This window comes from Centroberyx gerrardi, chromosome 9 (assembly GCF_048128805.1).
Source record: "Centroberyx gerrardi isolate f3 chromosome 9, fCenGer3.hap1.cur.20231027, whole genome shotgun sequence".
In the NCBI taxonomy this organism is placed as follows: Eukaryota; Metazoa; Chordata; class Actinopteri; order Beryciformes; family Berycidae; genus Centroberyx; species Centroberyx gerrardi.
The window spans coordinates 1,665,571-1,683,438 of NC_136005.1; the positions used below are offsets into that span (position 1 = coordinate 1,665,571).

The 17,868-nt window shown below is 42.7% G+C and overlaps 1 protein-coding gene across 1 annotated transcript; it reads right to left on the minus strand.

Annotated features, from left to right (window-relative positions):
* Positions 1–8,113: 8,113 nt before the first annotated feature.
* fam174c (family with sequence similarity 174 member C) lies at positions 8,114–13,345 on the minus strand. The gene is made up of 3 exons (XM_071895156.2): positions 12,946–13,345; positions 11,889–12,011; positions 8,114–10,979 (listed from the first exon to the last, which is right to left on the minus strand). Exons 1-3 carry the CDS (start codon positions 13,230–13,232, stop codon positions 10,976–10,978), a joined length of 414 nt encoding a protein of 137 aa, XP_071751257.1. The 5' UTR covers positions 13,233–13,345; the 3' UTR covers positions 8,114–10,975.
* Between the last annotated feature and the right edge of the window lie 4,523 nt (positions 13,346–17,868).

Genomic DNA, 17,868 nt, shown 5'->3' on the forward strand with positions numbered 1-17,868 from the left:
TTCCCTCTCTTTCCTCTCTCTATTTCTCCTCTCTCTTCCCTCTCTCTCTTCCCTCTCTTTCTTCTGTTCTCCTCCTCCAGGGGTCGCAGGCTTCAAAATAAAAGCCTCCACAAAAAGAGCAGTTGTGGATGAAATGCCTTGCTCAAGGGCAACTTGACGGTCAACACTGTAATGAATAATACTGTAATTAATAACAGCCTGGGTTATTCATTAGTTTCACACCATAAACTTTCATCACAGCTCAGATTCACTGATGAAAGGTTTCACTTCCTGTCAGCAGCAGAAGTACAACGAAGTCCGGTGATGCGGTGTGACGGATTCTCTCGTTAGCGCGTTCAACGCGTTAAGCGTGACCTCGGCGTGACCCTGCGGCCGCGTCCTCCACCGTGTTTCCAGGACCTCCGGGACTTTCCAAACCCGAGCCGGCCGGCCCGCCGTCCCGCCGTCCCGGGACGGTTCGGCGCCTCCCGGCTCTGCCCTCCAGCAGCCGAACGGCAGCTCCGTTCATTGAAATGCAGAGCGGATGAAGCTCGGCCCCACTGAGCTGAATTTGGAATAAATTCATTTCTGTTTGCTCTTTCTTTCCATCTCTCTCTCTTTTAAATTTCAGATTTCTATGCTTCAGTCATTGGATTTCCAGTGAAATTTCCTCGGCGCCGGCTCCTCTCCGGCTCCAGCTGTGCCAGTCAATGGCATTCGTTCCTCCTCGCCCGGCTTCTCTGCCCGTTTTTGGAGTGCGGCAAATTGCCGTTGACACGAGTCCACCGGAATTACCTAAAGCAAATCCTTTTCATCGGCCGGGCCGGCGCTCCGATGTTCACATCAAGCCAGGATGTCACAGTGCAGCTTAACAGAAAGTAATTGGAAAAGCAGAGCGACATGCTGGGAAACCGTCCCGCCGGTACTACACTCCTCTCAGCTGGACGCAAAGGAGGCGCTCCACAGGAGGCAACCCGCCAAAACACCAGAACACTAAAACACACACCAACACACCAAAACACACACCAACACACTAAACCACCAAAACACCAGGACACTAAAACACACACCAACACACCAAAACACACACCAACACACTAAACCACCAAAACACCAGGACACTAAAACACACACCAACACACCAAAACACCCACCAACACACCAAAACACACACCAACACACTAAACCACCAAAACACCAACACACCAAAACACCAGGACACTAAAACACACACCAACACACCAACACACACACCAACACACCAAAACACCAGGACACTAAAACACACACCAACACACCAAAACACACACCAACACACCAACACACCAAAACACCAGGACACCAGAACACACACCAACACACCAAAACACCAGGACACTAAAACACACACCAACACACCAAAACACACACCAACACACCAAACCACCAGAACACCAGTACACCAAAACACACACCAACACACCAAAACACCAGGACACCAGAACACACACCAACACACCAAAACACCAGGACACCAGAACACACACCAACACACCAAAACACACACCAAAACACCAATACACACACCAACACATCAAAACACACACCAACACACACACCAACACACCAAAACACCAGGACACCAACACACCAACACATCAACACACCAAAGCACCAAAACACCAACACACCAAAGCACCAGGACACCAACACACCAAAACACACACCAATACACCAAAACACCAGTACACTAAAACACACACCAACACACACACCAACACACCAACACACCAAAGCACCAAAACACCAAAACACCAAAACACCAACACACCAACACACCAAAGCACCAGGACACCAACACACCAAAACACACACCAAAACACCAAAACACCAGTACACTAAAACACACACCAACACACACACCAACACACCAAAACACCAGGACACCAGAACACACACCAACACACCAACACACACACCAACACACCAAAACACCAGGACACCAACACACCAACACATCAACACACCAAAGCACCAAAACACCAACACACCAAAGCACCAGGACACCAACACACCAAAACACACACCAATACACCAAAACACACACCAAAACACCAAAACACCAGTACACTAAAACACACACCAACACACACACCAACACACCAACACACCAAAGCACCAAAACACCAACACACCAACACACCAAAGCACCAGGACACCAACACACCAAAGCACCAGGACACCAACACACCAAAACACACACCAAAACACCAAAACACCAGTACACTAAAACACACACCAACACACACACCAACACACCAAAACACACACCAACACACCAAACCACCAAAACACCAGTACACCAAAACACACACCAACACACCAACACATCAAAACACACACCAAAGCACCAACGCACCAAAACACACACCAATACACCAAAACACACACCAACACATCAACACACCAAAACACACACCAACACACACACCAACACATCAACACACCAAAACACACACCAACACATCAACACACCAAAACACACACCAACACACCAAAACACACATCAAAACACACACTAACACACCAAAACACCAACACACCAAAACACACACCAACACACCAAAACACACACCAACACATCAACACACCAAAACACACACCAACACACCAAAACACACACCAAAACACACACTAACACACCAACACACCAAAACACACACCAACACACCAAAACACACACCAAAACACACACTAACACACCAAAACACCAACACACCAAAACACACACCAACACACCAAAACACACACCAACACATCAACACACCAAAACACACACCAACACACCAAAACACACACCAAAACACACACTAACACACCAACACACCAACACACCAAAACACACACCAAAACACACACTAACACACCAACACACCAAAACACACACCAACACACCAAAACACACACCAAAACACACACCAACACACCAAAACACCAACACACCAAAACACACACCAACACACCAAAACACACACCAACACATCAACACACCAAAACACACACCAACACACCAAAACACACACCAAAACACACACCAAAACACACACTAACACACCAACACACCAACACACCAAAACACACACCAACACACTAATGGAAATACTCTTTGAAACAGAGTTAATTATCATCACTCCTGCTAATATTACAGAATATGATTGAATGTGAATATTATTGATTGTCTATCTGGCACCGCTGCTGTACATGACAGATATGTTTTATTTGACAGATTTCAAAATAAAAGTACTGTTAGAATCAGACTTTTTAAATCATTGTTTAGGAGCCTAAATTCAGCTGATTCAGGTTTCTGTCAAGCCGAGGCAACATTCCTTCTCACCAGCTATGAAAATATGATAACATGATATTGAAAATGTTGGATGAAAAATATACAACTACGGATCTTTATAATGTGACAGAACAGCATTAAATCACTGAGGACTTCAGTCAAATCAAAGTCCAAACGCTGCCTTAGATAAAAGATGGATGTGTCCCAGTGGGGGGGACACAGTGGGGGGGATTAGAGAAATTATTTAAAGAAGTCACAGAAAAGTTGGAGAAATAATTTAGAGAAGTCACAGAAAAGTTGGAGAAATTATTTAGAGATCACATTTTCCAGAAACAGGAAACATATTAGTGTTAAAGAAAACCTCCTAAACTTCCCAAACAAACTTAAATATCAGTATTAATGAAAATCTTCCTATATAGGCTATCTGAAGCTGGATGTGTGCTGGAGGAGCGGAGCTTCACACAGAGTCAGGCTGCCATCTGGTGGTTTCCTCTGGTAATAACATCCTGTGTCATGACTATTATTACTAGTAATAGTGTGCTTTGTTTACAGCAAGCACACTAATTACCAATATTAGCTTGTCAATTCAATCATAACAATGGAAAATAAAGTGTGACTTGAAGTGATTTGTGTTAACACATTTTAACCAGTTATACATAATGAACATGAATTTATACTCTCTGAAATAGAGAAAATCTATTAGTACATGACTAGAATTAATTGGAAATAGGCTTTATGGGCTTTTTCCATGTGTACAGTGAATTAAGAAATAGAATGGCATAGCAATGGGAGAATTAACACTAAAAAATATGTTAAAGTAAATAAGAATTCACTGACAACAGATCTGCTTTACAGTCAACTGCATTGGGTTAGGATTGGTTGTTTGGAATCAACAGAAGAAGAACTGGGTAGTTAGCATGAGCAGTGATAGCCACCATGACTGAACAGACAGAGAGAAGAGAAACTCAAACTGCATCAACAGGAAATCCAAGCTCCGCCCACACTGTTTGATTGACAGTTGATCTGTGGGAAGAGCAGTGCAGAAACACCACAGAGAGGCTGAGGGACAAAGATGGAGACTTAATTTTAAAAACAGGAACTTGAGGATTACCACTTCAACCTGTTCCTCCCTGCCGTCCCGCCACCGGCTCCATCATTACAAACGCAGGTCGCACGGCCGAGCTTTGTTCAAACCCACAGAACTTTATTTTAAATTCTAGTCAACATAACAAGTTTTCCAAAGACACCGTCATGCTACATACAGGGGAATGTGTATATAATGATGCACAAACATCAAGATTTTTTCCATTTGATGTAATGGTGCAGCCATAAAAACATGGAATTGAAATTTGAATCTTGAATTTTAATATGTCATTCAATATAAGCTGCTAGAGCTTCAAGAAAGCGTTGGAACAGCAGATACAGAATATGGATGTGATGTTGTTGTACAGTTAGGAAAAAAAAATTCTAACTTTGAAGCTACTTAAGGAGAAATTTAAGGGTAAATTATTTCTTACAAAAATGATAATGAGCGAACCTTTGTGACGCCACAAAGTTACGGAAGTCCAAACGGCTCGTTTAGAGGCTCGCTTTTCTAATATGGATTGTGTGGATTTAGTTTTGATACTTTCACCATGTTTAGATACACATCCAACTCCTTTATCATCACAGAGGAGAGGGGAGTCCTGTATTAGACCATAGAAATGAAGTTACTGCTGGTGATTTTCAAACTCTATACAGTCAGCATGGAAGACAGAAACAAAAGTGAAGGCTGATTCAGAGAGAGGAGTCAGTCCGCTAAACCTGCATCTGATAACATTTACCAGCAAAACTGACTAGATATTATTTGGTCACTGTGATAAATTATTAGTCGCAGGCAGTGTTGGGGGTAACGCGTTACAAAGTAATGCGTTACAGTAATCAGATTTACATTTCGCTACTTTTATTTTTCTTTCAACTGGTTAAATGTTTAATTTGTGCAAATGAAAAGAAGGTATTGTACGCTACATGATATTAAAAGCAGACTGCAGCAGCTGCGGTGCGGGGGAGGCCTGGAGGTTACGACTCGCTTTCAGAATGAACACAACAAACTGCAGAACTTGGAAATATTCACATTACTTTGAGCTGATAAGGATCAGAACATTATTACTAACTGTAAGTTTAGCTTTCACTATCTAACCTGAAGATTTATTTTGAGACCAGATCGGATCAGTTAAGGCTCCGTTGATCACAGAGGTGAAGTTAGTTTGAAGTTTGATATTCACCGGTTGATGCGCCTTTTAACGTCAATAGCTCCGTGCCGATAGCATATTTTTTCTCAAGGCTTTTTTATGGAGAGAAACACGGAGCCAATGTTTCAGTGTTGATAAAATCAAAATCACATGCGGTTGACGCAGTGACGGCAGAAAGGATCCAGTCGGTCCAAACCCCCACTGAGTATTTACTGGAACCAGGTGACTGAAAGCTGCTTGATGTTTTCTTTAGACAACAGCAGCTTGTTACTTCAGGCTGTCCCAAACCTGATGACTAGTGATGATTTCTGTACATTAAGAGTGATGACATCAGCAGAAGATGCATTTTAAAGGAATGATTTTATGTGGGTAACATGAAAGTACTCTAACGCGTTACTTTTAATAAAGACTAACTTAGTAACGTAACTAGTTACTATTTAGGGCAAGTAACGAAGTAAAGTAACTAGTTAGTTTCAAAAGTAACTTTCCCCAACACTCGTCGCAGGTCATCAAACTATCAGTTCAGAGGAACTTTGGTCCTGATGCGGCCTGAGGGGATTTTGATTAGATTTTAGGCTTCCAAATGTCATTTCTGGTTTCTGTTTGACCTTTGCTCTCCATTATACAGATAAAAACTACAAGATCAGATTTCACCTGCTGTAAAACTCCCTGACTTTTCCACATCTAAGCTGGAGCGCTTCCATGATCCAAAACCTGTTCTTCTCTCCTGGTTTGTTCATGTTGTTTTTCAGTCTGAAAACCAGCTAATGCAACAAATGTGTGAAACAAGTTGGAAAATATATTCCTGGAAAAGTGACCCATTTGTAAAATTCCCTGATATTCCCTGACATTCCCCAGAGAATTTATCAAATTCCCTGACTTTCCCTAACTGGAATACACCTCGGAAAATTCCATGATATTCCAGGAATTCCAGGACCATTGAAAACCCTGTTAAAGTGTGGAGAGTACCAAACCCTGAAGCCCACAGAGAGACGGTGGTTTGGGTTTGGAAGTTGAACTCACTTCCACAGAGTCAGGAAACTGTCAGTGACGTGTTGTTGACGCCGCCATTTTGACTCCCAGCAGCTCATTTCTAACCACAGACCGAACAACAAGCAAACGTTTCACCTGACTAGGGAGGAAAAGGAAAGATATTTAAAACAGACTGAAGTCCCTGGAGGAAGTGACTCTTCTTCTGTGCCTCCAACATGGCCGACGGCACTACAGTCTGCAGGTAAACTCCCGGATCGATCTGTCGTTTCATATCTACAGAATCTGCTGCGTCTTGTTCACAACCCGTCTCTGAATTCTGCTGGAACAAAACATTTAATTATATAACTCTGCTGTTTCCCCAGAGTCACCGACTAGAAAACACGCCCCCTGCACAAGCCAGTCAGATTTTGCTCCAGTTTCTATGTAGACACTGGACAGTCTGAAATCGACCAATCAGAAGAGGAGGCCTTCCAGAATGGCCAGCCAATCAGAGAAGTACCTCATTAGCATAAGAAGCTGCTGATGTAAAACGACCTATTTTCTTGTAGGTGGGAAACAAACACTGGGAAGTGAATAGCTAAAGCTATAACTAAACGATTTTTACTGAAAAAAACTTAACATGTATTTTATAGACACCAGATAGAAAATTGCTGAAAAAGCAAATGATACCCCTCCTTTAAAGTATCAATGAAACGGCATTTTGCTTCCTTAATGTAATGTATTTCCTGTTGAAACAGGATGTTGGGGCGGGACTTAACATGGGGAAGGATCAAACAAAAGTGCAAACCAATGGGTGATCAGTTAGGGAGAGAAGGGCAGTGGAAATTTAGCTAACAATGTGAAAAAGTCACTTTTCATGTCATTGTGACCTAAAGATGGACAAAAGCATCGATACATTTTGATATTTCACTTCAGGGTGGTGAACTATTGAAAAGTCTTTCATCTTCAAGAGAAAACACGGCAGGTAAGATAACGTTAACTTTATAAACTGTTGCTGCTCTGTCACGTCTCTTTTTAATTTCCATCCCGACACGATTATAACAACCGACAGCTCAACATGTGACGGGATTTTCATTGGTACACGCTAAGGAAAGTGCCTTATTTAATAAAACAGCGGTGGTAGGCACTTTCTCTCTCTAACTGCGGATGTGTGTTTGGGAGTCAATATGGCGGCGTGACATCACAGCCCGTACGAACATCAGCAGACTGTATTCCCACACTGACATGGACAGATCCTGCTGAGGTGTTATTCTGTCAGGAAACAGCAGCACAACTCAAAAAGGTTGAAAAAATATACAGCATGTTAGACCGGGAGCAAGGTCCAACAGATCCTGAATTTAAAAAAGAAATGAGCAGCACTCCCACTGCAGGACTAATGCGTCTTCATTTGTTAAAACGCAGCAGCAGCAACAGACGAACACGCTTCAGCCCTCGGTCTTCATCAGCGTCTGCCGTGTTTGAAGAAGAAATGAAGAGACATGAGTCCAGACGCTTGGACTGCTGCTCATTTCTTTCTAAACTTGTTTCAATCCTCCTCTCTAAAGGAAAACACACAGATTACAAGAAAAGAACTGACGAAATGGCAAAATAATGGAAATAAGAATGTTGTTTATCAGCTGATTCAAGCAAAGCTCCAGAGAATACAAAAAGGTTTAACATTTCAAACATGGCCGTCAAGGAAATGTGTCGCTGTCTGCAGCGTCACTCTCGTCAGTTTGGTCAACAGTTCAACACAATCAATCATTCATGTACAGTAAATCATTGGCACTACAGTCTTCTGGTAAACAGGGAACGTTTGGTCCAGCAGCTCAGCAACAGAACAGAAACAGAACTGGATTCACAGACGGCAACACACCGGATGGACCTGGCATCCTGGACCAGGAACACCCCAGAGGGATTATGGGTAAGAGGCACAGCGTTGAAACACCCAGAGTTCCAGTGAAGCAGAGGATCTCCATCCTGATCCATGGAGCTTCAACAGTCCAGAAACACTCCAGCAGCTCAGACTGAACTCCTCCAGCCGGACAGGAGGACCAGCTGAGAGGAACCTGCTGCAGTCTTTGTTTGGAATGAAAACCAGCAGGAGCAGGTCTGGAAACCAGAGCAGGTCTGGAAACCAGAGCGGTGAACAGCGTCATCAGGTGGATTCTGGCTTCTATACAACAGTAATCTGGTGTAGCCACAACAGAGCAGAGGTCTGGACAAATTTAAACCCAGTAGTTGGTTAGAATATCAATCAGAAAGTCAATCATCATTCAGACCAGTCAGATTTGGCTTTGGGCGGAGCTATGGGCGGAGCCTGGCACTGCTGAACAAGAAGGAAGCTGCTATTAGCTAGCTAACAAAAAAAATCTTTTGGCAAGGTGCAAACAACAATGGACGATAGTAGAGATGACAAACGGCTCAATCAACGGTAAAAACACCGTCAAAAAACTGATCTCGCTCGTTTTTTTACCCAAAGAGTTTATATATTAACTAGAATGTACTTGGCTTAGTAGCTAGCGTTGTAGCTAAGCTAACGATGGAAACAAACCAGAAGAGCCGTTTCCTGTTTCACACTCAGAGCCAATCAGAGCTGACCGTGGCTCAGCGACGTCTCGTTATCCCACTATTTATAACGAGGATTCCTCCAGACCTCCGCTGTGTGGCTACGCAAGATCAATACAACAGTTACCAACATGTCTACTGACTGAGAAGTTTTCTCCTCAGTAGTGAACATGTACAAATAAACAGCAGCAGAAAACAAGACAGATTAACTAGCTCCTTCTTTACCACGAGACAGTAGAAACCAATAAAGCACAGCAAGCAGCGCACTGGCATCCAGCCTGAGTGTGATAATAATAATGATAATAATAACAATAATAATAATAATAAAATGTATTGAGAATGCACTTGTCTTTAAAGGCAGATCTCTAAGTGCTGCAGAGAGCTGAGACTCATGGTGGGAACTGAGTAGGTGGAAAATATCAGAAAGGAAATAAAAGCCTCTGCTCCTTCCTACCAAACCAGGTCAGGCCTTTCCTGTCAGGTGTGACGACAGCGTTTCTGTGGTGAATTCTACTTCTGAATCAGCTCCAGCCTTCCTGCAGCTCCAGGGAAGAGAAGCGGCTTGTTAACGATGTTTAAAAGCTTCTATCAGCTGAGAGAGAGAAACCTGGGAGGAGGAATGATTTCCTCCAGAGCTGCAAACTCCTCTGATCTATAAATTCCACATTCAGAGAGATGAGGCATCATGAGGACATTTCCAAACCCAGGATGGATTATCATCTTCTATAAACTCTCTGACGGGACTCATAACCTGCTCCTAACACACATCTGCAGCGGGGAGACGATGCTTTAGGAGCAGCACTTCCCTGCAGGTCGTCTCTAGCCTAGGTTTACTAATTTAACCTTAACATTAAGCTGTTCAGACAAAATGAAATTAACACCAAAAACTCGCAGCGTGGTTATGTCTTAGTCTTAAATTTGATTGATGACTAAATAATAACCAAGCTGAGAGCTTTTAGTGCACGGCAAACCAAACCTTCTGTGGACTAGAAGAAACCCAAACTGTGCAGAAATCACTTCACTTTCTTTTGAACTGAACACTAATTTAGAGATAAATAAAAAGTCAAAGAAGAGCTGAGCGATGAGTTCAGGACTGTAAGGCAGAAGCAGAACATCACAGAGCGGCCAGAAGATCGGACGGCCAAACGTCCAAAAGACAAATATTCATCCTGCTTCCAGCGCGGGGGCAGAGGCCCGTTCTGCAGAGCGGAGGTCACATTATTAGTCGGCGGGTTCCCGGTTCGGGTCGATTACTGATCACATTCACATGCTGGTGCCTGGTCTGAACAGGAGTGAAGGATGCTGGGAGGTTTAGGAGCTTGTCTGGAGTCAGTTTACAGTAGTTTCAGCACTTTTTGAGAGCAGAGGAGCTCATGGTGACAGAAAATCTAAGCAAAATGACGCTTCCTTCTAAATCTGTAGAAGAAGAAGAAGGTTTGGCAAGGCCACATCATGATATGCAGAAACACTGTGTTGTGCAACAGCAGAGAACATATTGCCTATCCATCAAAATATAATTAGAACATTTTCCACAAGCAATAGGAACACTCTACTTTATAACATACAATCCATCCAATTATAATCCAATATGACATAAAAAAAATAATTATCCTGCTTATATTCTTCAAGCAGCGTGTAGCTTTGGCATTATATTAAATAACTGACTTGGTCCATTTCTCTTCCTCCTGTAGTCTGTGATCAATCCTCTTTCCCAATCCATAATCAATGTCAGCAGATAGCCTACTCATCAATATCTTCCAGACGCAGTAAACAGAGGCAGGTTTCCACTTCTCAGATCCATGAGAGCAAAAGGGAAAAAATGCAGCGACCGTAGAAAGCTGAACTGTAGGAAAGTCTCCTCCCGCCGCCGTCCGCCGCCGAAACACACAGGAAGCATCGGGACTCATCTGAACAGAGAGACACACCGCCGATCAGACCAGTCAGCAGATCAATAAGCAGATCAATAAGCAGATCAATAAGCAGATCGGTCGTACATCACCCACAACAACATGCAGGGGAATCAATCGAACAAGAGCAAGATCCAAAGTTCAACAAAAGAAAAGAACAAAAGAATTTCAGAGTAAGAGCAAGGTAGAAATAAAAATGAATTAACTGTTAATCTCTCTGCCATCAGACAATGGAAAAATGGAAGATCTTTTATTAATAGTTTTTGATCTTTTTATATTTCTTAGCTTGCTTTCAGCGCTTCTACTGTCAATATTTTTTTTTACACCACTGTGAAGCACTTTCTAACTCAGTATATACAGTAAATAAGACTATTATTAATATAAGGGTTATTAAAGTTTTGGATTTTTTGTTTGTTGTCATTGTTATATAGTTTTGAATTTTTTATTTAAATTTCAGTTATAAGTTGTAAGTTAGTTTACAGTGTGGGTTTGGTGGTTTTAGTTTGGTTATTATTTACAAATGTTTTAATTTAGTTTTAGTATTTTTTGGTGTTTAGTATTTTTTAAAGGTATAATGACAGAAGTTCAGAACAGGTGTTTGTATGTTTGCAACAGGTATTGTGTTACAAACAATAAATCATCAATTATTTTAAAAATGTATTTACATTAATTTTTCAATTAGCGTTCAGTTAAAGTAGACAAAAATTCTCTTCTCACCCTGCACATAAAGAAAAAGACGAAAACTAAAAACATTAGATTTTGATTTTAGTTTCGTTTGTTTTCCAAGTAGAGAAGATAGTTTTAGTCCAGTATTAGTTTTTTCACAAAGTCTTGTTTTTATTTTATTTCGGTTTCCGTCAGTGTGTTTAACAGCTAGTTTTGGTGTCAGTTTGCGGTCTGAACTCCGACCTGCGCAGGCTGCGCGCCTCGTACAGCGTCTCGTCCTCATCGCTCTCCAGAGCCTCCAGCTCCACCGTGTCGTCGTAGTTCGACAGGAGACCGTACTTCTTCTTCTGGGAGGGTTTCTTCAGCCTAAAAAACACAATTTAACACATACACACACACACACACACACACACACACACACACACACAAGAATGAGGACCTGAGAGAGCTGTTACAACTTCTGACCACAGTTCTGTCCATGTTGTTGCACTGGTCAGTTGTTGCACATCAGTTACTTACTTCCCCTTTAAAGGGAAGGGTTTTCTGGCTGGTAAGCTGTAATGACATCGCTCGGTGTTTCAGTGTTTTAGTTTCTTATCAAACATTTTAAAGCTCAGGGAAAGCTTTAATGTCAAGGACTCCTGAAGGTCCCTGGACCACACTTTGGGAAACACTGCTAGAGCCAAGTCACTATTATAGCTCTACATACATTAAAAGGAGAGTTCTTCGGTTAAGGTAGGGGTTCTATATAGAACCATAGTGACTCAAAGAACCCTCTAATTTGTTAAAATGAGAAACTGGTTCAAAACTGTCAGTTTAAAGTGAACTTGATTATCGGCAAAGATACACACCCCGTAAAATCTGACGCAGACTTTTTTTTAAATCTTTAGGAGCCATTCTTCAATTCGGCATATATATAAACCACCAAGCAGCACTTATTTCAAGAGTATTTCAACATTTAGAATTGGTTCACGCTGTTCGCCACCGCCCTCCACGGTGTATTTAGACGGAAGAGGATGGGGGAGTTGCAGGTAAACGTTAGTAAAAGTTGATATATTCTTAAAATAAGTGCTGCTGTGTGGATCATATGTATGCCGAATTGAAGGGTGACTCCTAATGGTTCAGCAAACATGATGAAATACAGCTATGTAACGTACTTCTGTCGATAAGCAAGGTGGCATTAAATTGTCAGATATTTGAAAGGCATTCGGCGTAGCGGTCTCTCCATGTTAGGTGGCATGTACATGAGAACAGCACGCAGCGGGACTACTGCCAACTTCTAATCGTTGTGTTTTCTCACCGCACGGCTCGTACGAGGAAGTAGAGAACTCCAATCATGGTGATGCCGATCAGGACGTACAGGGCCCGCTGGATCATCGAGCTGTCCACGTTCAGACCTTTGAACAAACCTCCGTGACTGTCCCGGACGGGGTGAGTGGAGTTGGTGGAGTTAACAGACACACCGGGGTTGGTGGGAAGAGGTTTGGGAGCAGCGGTGCTTGCTGCCTTAGAGGCGTCATCTGCCATGGTCACAAAAACCCAGCAAATCGGTAAAATAACCGCAGGAAAAACTCTTTGAAATGTCATTTTCTTCACTCTCGAGCCCCAACTGGAAAACTAACGGACAACCGGATCCTTACTCGTTACAAAACTGAAGTCGGGGCTTGCCAGATACACGTCGCCTTAGCAGAACTCCACTGGCTGGGTTTGTTGTCACAAAGTAAATCCCAACAACTAGGAAGTTCACACTTCCTGGTGTGACGTCACCCGAGTTCCGCGATGGCTCTCGAAATTTTCCCTTCATTGGACTCGTAGGCGCACGCACCTCCGCCTGCCAACCAATCACATGCTCTTGCCTTACAAGTCACGCTTCAGGGTGTTTATTTTACAAACAGACTCAAAATTACAGATTAACAGGCAATTGGATAATTTCGCCCCTGACCTTTGACTTGTAGGCAGTGACGTGATGCATGTGCAGAATTTACTGGAAAAGAAAACAGTTGTATTGGAATGAACAGAACAGCAAAAATCCTGTAAAATCAAGCTGTTAGATGCTAAAAGTTTATATGATATTATGGTGCATGGCGTTTTTTTAACTAAAGGTTAAAATTTACATTTGATGACTAAGAACTAGAAAACTGAAAGATGTGAACCATTTTATCCATATCAGTGTCATATCTCTTATATATGTGTTGTGTTCTTGTCCTTTTCTCTTAGGAGCGAATGTGACTCTAATTTGGGCTGAAATGGACGAGCAGACGTCTTCCTCAGTTGTCTGGAATAAGTTTTGGAGTTTGGTTGTTTCTGACCCAGCGGGCGAACACTCAGCGTTTTAGTGGAGGCTTTTATTTTCCTTTTATAGGCCCTTTAAATTCCCTGCAGGATTCAAGCTATTCAAATTACAGCTGGCTAAATAAGGTTACTGCCTCCCTGCACTTACTAGCTGCTGCTCTAAAGAAGTCATTTTGTCTTGCAAACAACAAGAAGCACAGCAGGGGCGTCTTGGTAGAAAGCAACAGTAACCGCAGTAACATGAGACAGATTTTTGTCTTCGTAGGAAACTTCTTGTTTCCTGCAGCGTGGTGTGGAGATGAAAAGTGGTGGAAAAGGTCATAAAAAACCTCCAGCTGTCTACTGATGTAACCAACGCAGCAGAGAGAGGAGGCTTTAGAGTCCGGCCTCCTGCTCATCCTCATGTTAGACATAAAATATCTCCAGATCCTCTGGACCTGCAGGTGGAAGCTGTTAGGGTGAGTCACTCGTTTTAAACTGATGTTTCTGGGAGTGGAGACACAAGAACCACAAGCTTCACTGACAGGAGAACACTTAACATCTCCATTATCGAGTTTCCACCCAAACAAGACTTGGACTGAAAAGCCTTTTTTAAAATAATGTTGAACTCTTTTAATTAATTTACTACAATACAAATAGTGATAAAAAAGATTAATGCCTTGTACTCAGAGACAGTGGAGGGCTGAACTGTCTCTCCTCTGCTTTCCCTCTGTCTCAATGAAGAATTAAAATATTAAAAATGTGTCCTGGCTGCCAACTTTGCTTGGAAAAATAAGTTTCTTGATTTTTTCACAAACTGCTGTCTTTAGCTCCATCAGTCGAGCTGTTTTAACGGCTGAAGCAGCAGACGGACTGTCGCACCGCCTCACTTCACTGTTAATGAAGTGGAGACAATACTGTGAGGTCACTGATGCTAATTTGTTGGATACCCAGTTCTGATTGGCCAGTGAAAGCAGTGAGGTCACTGTTTCATATGTAATCACTTCATACAAACATTCAGCTGACTGAGGTGACAAACAGAAGATCTTTACAATATCACTTTTAATTTATTCAGAGAGACGAAAGTTTTGATGCTGCTCAGAGCGGCAACCTGACCGGATTTGTTTACGTTGCTATGGTTACAGTTCTGCTGAACTGTTATTTTGGCAGGAGCTTGTCACTTTAGCTTGTAATCAAATTATTTTAAATCAATATTTGGTGTCAGGTGATGAATGTGTTTGGTGAGCAGCTGTAATCAGCAGGAGAGTGAACAGTGTCCAGGTTCAGTCAGCCTGATGCAGAGCGACTCGCTGCGCTTCATCTCTTACTGGCAGTTAGTTTTGTTTTAGCTCCAGTAGCAAAGTTCACTGATGCTCACTGGTGTGAAAGGAAAGTAGCAGCAGCAGCTTCACAGAGCGGAGAGAGAAACTGATCTGGAATCACCTAAACAAACGCTGACACTGCAGAGTGAATTCTACAGTATACTACACTGTACTACAGTATACTACACTGTACTACAGTATACTACACTGTACTACAGTATACTACACTGTACTAGGCTACAGTATACTGCTATAGCTGTGCAGCTTCAGTCTCAACCAATAGGACAGAAGTGTGATTGATCGTACTTGGCTGTAGTTTTCAAACATTAAGCACCAGATACTCATCATGGAGGAAAGCTTCATTTTAGCAGTGTCAACCTCCTCCTTCTCCTCTTTCTCATCCTCTTTCTCCTCCTCTTTTTCCTCCTCCTCCTCCTCCTCCTCCTTCTCACCAACAAAAATGCCAAAATCATATTCTCTCATGTGACTGTACCTTTAAAGAAGGAAATAGAATAAGAGTTCAGGAGAAGGAAGAGATTTTTTAAACAGTGAGTCTAATATTCCTATACTGTTTCTACAGGGGCTGACTGTCTCTGGGGTTCCCAATAATGACTTTATAGTGACCTTTTATTGTATTACTATAATATACCTAAAATATTCCTTTAGGGCTTTATAGCTTTGTTGTGATATTTGTATAGTACCCATGCAGATATACTGCAACACACACACACACACACACACACACACACACACACACACACACACACACACACACACAGTGTCTGAGTTGCTGTCCATGGTTCTGAATCTGTCAACACCTGCTGGTCTCGTTTTAGCCTCTGCACTGGCTTCAGTTTTTGGATTGATTTTAAAATGTTATTGATAACTTTTAAACCAATGAAAGGTCTGACTCCACCTGAAAACTCACTTTTATCAGCTTGAATTCAGTTAATATCTTGTTTGATGTTGTGATTGTTTTGTAGATTTGTTTTGTTGCTTCTTTTAACTTTCCCTGTCTGTCTTATATGTGTTTGTTTTTATTCTTTTAATTGTGAAGCACTTTGTACTTTGCATAAGAAAAGTGCTATAGAAATAAAGTTTATTATTATTATTATTATTATTATTATTATAAATGCTTATAGGGATTGGTAATTAAACAGGAGGGTGACCTCTGACCTTAGTGATCATCATGAGGCAAACGACCACCAATATAAATATCTTGTATGTAACTTACATCAGTTTGACACCACAGAATGTAAACTGAATATGATATAAAATGAATATGATTGAAACTGAATATGATACAAACTTAATATGACAAACTGAATATAATATAAACTGAATATGCTGAATTGATGATGCAGATCAATATGAGCCTATCTGCAGATAAACAGTAATCTGAGTTTGGTTTCACTCCTTTTCTCTGCTGGTTTATTCCTTTTCTGCAGCCTATCCCAGCATGCACTGGGTGAAGTCAGGTCCCAGGGGGCTGCAGGATGATTTAAAACACATTTCCACTGTACACATTTATTATCATGTCTATTTTTTCAGATTTTTCTCTAATGCTTTCTTTTTTCAGCCTCTGACAATGAATCAAATGAAACAAGCTGAAAAGGGAAAATCACTCTGGATCCAAACTGCCTCGGAGCCGCGGAGCAAGGCAGCAGAGCGGCAGAGCGGCGGAGCGGCGGAGCGGCAGAGCGGCAGAGCTCCCTCTGCTGCTGCAGGCTGGAAAACAGCAGATGTTATGCTAATGTATATTTATGTATTTAGGTTATTTCTGTATGTAGGTTGCTTATGTATGGAGCTTTCAGTTTCAGGCTCGTGTCTCTGCTCTGACTGACGGCCGGCCGGCCAATAGGAGCGCAGATTGTGTCTGTGACGGGATGTGATTGGTGGAGCGGGTCAGAGGGCGGAGCAGCTCCCCGCCCTCCGCGGCAGAGAGACGGACATCTGTAGCAGCCCTGCCCGGGACAGACACCCCGCAGCCGGCAGGGCTTATCGCTTCATCCCGGTGGACCCAAACCGGTTCCGGTGCCGCTGGTCTTCAGGCTGAGACGGATCCCGGACTCCCACCGGACCCCGGAGGCTGCTGGTCGCTGACAGAAACAGAGATATTAATATAAACCGCTGCGGTAACGGGAGGAGGGGTGATGAACTGAACGGATCCGTCATCTGAGCGGGTTTTAGGCCTGATGGAAGCTGCGACACATCTGGACCCGATCCGTCCTCCTCCTCGTCTGGATCCCGGTTCCGGACTCTAGGCTGGACCCGACCGGACGGTTTCTGTTTCGGTCCGGGATCAGAGCCGTTACCCAGCAGACACCGGGGCTTCTGCAGGGAGGATTTCTGTTTGCTTTCTGATATAAACAAGATCAAGATCTGAGAGTTTCAGAAACCAGGCAGATCCAAACCTGCTCCGGTCTGGACTACAGCCCGCCAGGATCATGGATCATCCTCTGCTCCCTTAATCTGGCTTTACTGACATGGATTTATAGGAAGAGCTGGTCTGGATTTCTCTGGTCCTGGTCTGGTCCTGGTCAGATCTGATCTGGCCTAGTCCTGATCTGGTTCTGGTTCTGGTTCTGGTTCTGGTCAGGTCCGGGTCCTGGTCTGGCCCGGTCCAGGTC

What these genes read in the sequence shown, in the direction of transcription:
- fam174c (XM_071895156.2), bottom strand. Translation starts at nt 13,232, where the DNA reads ATGACATTTCAAAGAGTTTTTCCTGCGGTTATTTTACCGATTTGCTGG. An exon ending in TTCCTCGTACGAGCCGTGCG is followed by an intron (nt 12,012 to 12,945) that starts GTGAGAAAACAC and finishes TGTGTTTTTTAG; the next exon opens with GCTGAAGAAACCCTCCCAGA.